This window comes from Limulus polyphemus, unplaced genomic scaffold (assembly GCF_000517525.1).
Source record: "Limulus polyphemus unplaced genomic scaffold, Limulus_polyphemus-2.1.2 Scaffold4804, whole genome shotgun sequence".
NCBI lineage: Eukaryota > Metazoa > Arthropoda > Merostomata > Xiphosura > Limulidae > Limulus > Limulus polyphemus.
This window is the reverse complement of record NW_013670414.1, coordinates 85,641-90,427: the sequence shown is the minus strand read 5'-3', so window position 1 is coordinate 90,427 and position 4,787 is coordinate 85,641. Positions and strand designations below refer to the sequence as shown.

The 4,787-nt window shown below is 35.5% G+C and overlaps 1 protein-coding gene across 1 annotated transcript in view; it reads right to left on the bottom strand.

Moving 5' to 3' along the window:
- Nucleotides 1–1,488: 1,488 nt before the first annotated feature.
- Nucleotides 1,489–4,787, bottom strand: part of LOC106471709 (patatin-like phospholipase domain-containing protein 2) — a gene marked incomplete at its 3' end in the record, with an annotated part of 87,307 nt that continues 84,008 nt past the window's right edge. The window contains exon 6 of the mRNA XM_013932326.2: nt 1,489–1,638. Coding sequence (XP_013787780.1) covers nt 1,489–1,638 — 150 coding nt within the window. The remainder of the gene's footprint in view (nt 1,639–4,787) is intronic.

Sequence of the window (4,787 nt, the reverse complement as noted above, 5' to 3'; positions counted from 1 at the left end):
CTCTTCTTGTTCTTTCTCGTACTTCTTGTTTCTTTTCTTTTTCTTCCAACAACTGCTATAATCTCTCTTCTTGTTTCTTTTCTCGTTCTTCTTGTTTTTTTTCTTTTTCCTCCAACAATTGCTATAATCTGTTTTCTTGTTTCTTTTCTTTTTCCTACAACAACTGCTGTAATTTCTCTTCTTGTTTATTTTCTCGTTCTTTTTGTTTCTTTTCTTTTTCCTCCAACAACTGCTATAATTTCTCTTCTTGTTTATTTTCTTTTTCCTCCAACAACCGCTGTAATCTCTCTTCTTGTTTCTTTTATCGTTCGTCTTGTTTCTTTTGCTGCTCTTGTATTGCTGCCATCAAATCTGCTAAGCTGTAGTTTGATTTGCTGCTTCTCGTTTCCATTTTTTTTCGTCCCACTCTCTGACTCTAATTTGTTACGTCTCTGTTCGTTTGATAATTTCCCGTAGAAATTCTTTCCGAAAAACTTCAGCGATACAATTCCTTTCTTAAATAAAACTAGTTTATTCTTTCTCCATAGAATTTTGCAATACACTTAATTTCCATAGTTACTTTCACTTAAACACACGCACTTTACTTAAGGTCACTTGTCACTTGACTCAATTGTCCGTCTCTATCTCTGCCTGTCTGCAATTCAATTAATGATCTCGTTTTATTTTCCTGATTATATACTAAAATAGAGGGCGTGTAGAAAAGACTAATGTTGCCAAGAAGAGACATGATCCTTCTAGAAACTCCAGCGCGCATGCTTCCAGTGTCGCGTGATTTCCGCTGTCGGAACAGTATTAAGTAATAAAAAATATATCTGGCATGAAAGTGGTCGTAATAATTACAAACTGTTGTACAGGACAGGATTTTACAATAGACACGTTCATATTGAAAAGGATTTATATGTTTTATGCACAGTCTCAACATATACATTTATTAAAATAACTCTAAGTAGACAGTTTACAGTTATATTTGTTTACTACTTACAGTTATATGTGTTTACTACTTACAGCTATATTCGTTTACTACTTACAGCTATATTCGTTTACTACTTACATCTGTATTTGTTTACTACTTACAGCTATATGTGTTTACTACTTACAGTTATATTTGTTTACTACTTCCTGTTATATTTGTTTACTACTTACAGTTATATTTGTTTACTACTTACAGCTCTATTTGTTTACTTCTTACAGCTATATTTGTTTACTTTTTACAGCTATATTTGTTTACTTTTTACAGCTATATTTGTTTACTACTTACAGTTATATTTGTTTACTACTTACAGCTATATTTGTTTACTACTTACAGCTATATTTGTTTACTTTTTACAGCTATATTTGTTTACTACTTACAGTTATATTTGTTTACTACTTACAGCTATATTTGTTTACTACTTACAGCTATATTTGTTTACTTCTTACAGCTATATTTGTTTACTTCTTACAGCTATATTTGTTTACTACTTACAGTTATATTTGTTTACTACTTACAGCTATATTTGTGTTTGCTAGACTAATCTGCATTATGCTAAAGTTGTTGTCCTGGGGGCAGATATCACTCTCTCCACTAAATGGAGAGACAGTGATGGTATTCTCATTTAAAACTGGTAGGTTGTTGCTAAATGCACCATCCATGTAAGCCTAGAAAATAACAGGATAATAAATACACAGGCTCTCATAGAATCATCATTTATGTAGACAATGCTTACAACATAAGGAAAAATAACAGATCAGTAGTCATTCACTCCTCCATCCATATAAGACTAGAAAACATGGGTATAATAAACATAAAGGTTTTCATAGGATCCTCAAGTAAAGACATCCTATCATAGAATCCTACTCTATATAGACAGTACTTAGAAGATTACGAAACAGAAGAGATCAGTAGTCACTGTGTGGTATGTTTATGTGAACTGAATATTTCTTCCAGATATTGGTACAGGTCTACTAATTAATAGGAGATTCACTCTAGATATTGATTGTAAAGTATTTCTAAATCTTTTACTAACTGAGTCAAAGTAAAATGAAGTAATGAGCTTGGACACAAAGTGAAATACGAAACGAACGATTTTTTATTAAACAATAAACACAAACATATCCGCTTGATTGTTAAAACACTGTGCTCGTGTTTTCACTGGATCACTCGAGCTCATGTTTATTTAGAATAACATGTACTACCTGACCATTCTGATTACAACATGGCCATAACCTCTAAATATTTCCTGAACAACCACTGAAGGACACTGTTACTAATATTTTAATTAACTGTCTTACTAATCAATGTCCTGCCCAGGCAATAATAAGTATAACCTACTTTCAGAACAACAAAGAAAGAAAGGTAACTTTAAACCTAATGTTTTCGTTGACCACTGTTATTCAGAACAAACAAATGAGTCCTAAATAATTATTATACTACAAGAGGACAGAAATCCAGGGTTTGTTCATATATCACACTTTCCTGTCTTCTCTACCTTATGCTCGACCCACATACCTTTCATTTTAGAATAATCAACTTTAAGTTTGCACTGGTCAAGAATAACACTGACTTTTTCTGGCTGGCAAGAAACTCATACTTCACAGTGATCACAACCATTTAGCAAAGATACAAAAGTACAATATTTTTAAACACTGAATGTAATTACACACCAATACATAAATATTTTTAAACACTGAATGTAATTACACACCAATACATAAATATTTTTAAACACTGAATGTAATTACACACCAATACATAAATACTTTTAAACACTGAATGTAATTACACACCAATACATAGATATTGTTAAACACTTAATATAATTACACCCCAATACATAAATATTGTTACGTCTCTGGTCGTTTGATAATTTCCCGTAAAAATTCTTACCGAGACAATTTCTTTCTTAAATAATAGTAGTTTATTCTTCCTCAATACAACTTTACAAGACACAGAATTTCCACAGTCATTTTAACTTAAACACACATTATAATTCACAATGATTTACACACTTTACTTACGGCTTGACTCGATTATCCCCCTTATCAATTTATCTGCCGGCTTATATACTAAAATATAGGTCGTCTAACAAACGCTAGGACGTTAGACAGGTTCCTCGATCTTTCTGATCTTTCTAAAATTCAAGCGCATGCTCCCAGCGTCGCGCGACTTCTGCTGTCGTAGCACTGCTCCTTCCATAGTATTGTTCATCCCGAACAATGGCCACTTACATTAAACCAATAGATTAAACATTAAATACATTAAACCATTAAAACAATAACTTAATTAAATGTACATAATTTACAAACACAAAATTAAAAATTAACAAAGTCTCTTAATTTTATGGGACGTATCTTCTTCCGTACTGGTCTCTGTCTCGTTGGCTTCTGCGTCATGTAAAGTTCATCTGCTCCATCAGGAAATGTCCGATTATCGGTAATAGTCACATCAGTGGTAGTAACTTCTTCAAGGGCTTCACTGTTTCCCTTCTCAAAACCGAGCAGAGTTTTTTCTTCGACAGTGGCTTTTTCAAGTGACACGTTTTCAGCAGCATCATTTGTTCTGTTGTTCACTTCATCCCAACTGAAATGTCCTGGACCATGATAACGCCAAAGGCTGTTGGCATGTACCACCTTTGGCTTACCTCGCCGACCACATTTAATCCGGAAAGTCACGTCTGAGAGACGATCCACTTTGTCATATGGGCCTTCCCATGAAGAAGACAACTTAGGAGACTTCCCTTTGGTCTTCCTAGGATTATACAACCACACCTTATCTCCTGGTACAAAGCTGACTTCAGTAGATCTCTTATTATAAGATAACTTCATGGAATCAGCAGACGTTTTCAAGTTTGAATGCACTTGATGGTGAATATCATCCATTCTTTCCGATAACACTTTCACGAACTGTGACACATTTTCAGGAAACTCTTCATAAAGTGAACGTCCTTTTATCAGGTCTACTGGCAATCGAAGATCCCGACCAAACATCAACTTTGCTGGAGTGTATCCAGTGGCTTCATGCTCTGCTGTTCTATAGGCCATCAACAGTGGAAAGAGTAAGACATCCCAGTCATCTTGGCGGCTATTACAAAACTTTGCCAATTCCTGTCCGAGGGTCCAATTGTACTTTCTACCATCCCATCAGACCGTGGGTGAAGTGGCGTTGTCCTGGTGTTTCGTATGCCAAACAACTTGCATTATTCCTGGAACACAGCTGATTCAAAGTTACGGCCTTGATCTGAATGCAGTTCGTATGGCATACCAAAAATGAAGAAGAAATCACTAATAGCCGAAGCTACAGTTGTAGCTTCCTCATTTGGTATTGCATATGCCTCAGGCCACTTGGTGAAATAATCCATCACTACACAAATGTACCTGTTTCCAGCACGAGTTTGGGGTAAAGGACCAGCAATGTCAATGGCTACTCTTTCCATTGGTGCGCCAACTCGATATAACTTCATTGAAGCACGTCCCTTATGCTTGGGTCCCCTTTTAGCACAACATGTACTGCATGTCCTGCACCATTCTTCCAAATCATTCCTCATTCTTATCCAGTAAAATCTCTGTCGTAGGTGACTCAATGTTTTCTTAACTCCAAGATGTCCTCTTGTTAAACTATCATGGGATTGACGCATCACAACTTCCCGTAACTTCCTTGGTATAACCGTTTGCCAGGTCGTCACTTTCCCATCTCCAGAGAAGAATACCCTCTTCAAGCTTCAACTGGTCCCGTTGTGCCCAATAGGTCTTTGTCACAAGGCTTAAGCTAGATACCTTCTCCTAAGCAGGGTGCAAAACACTTGCTTTTA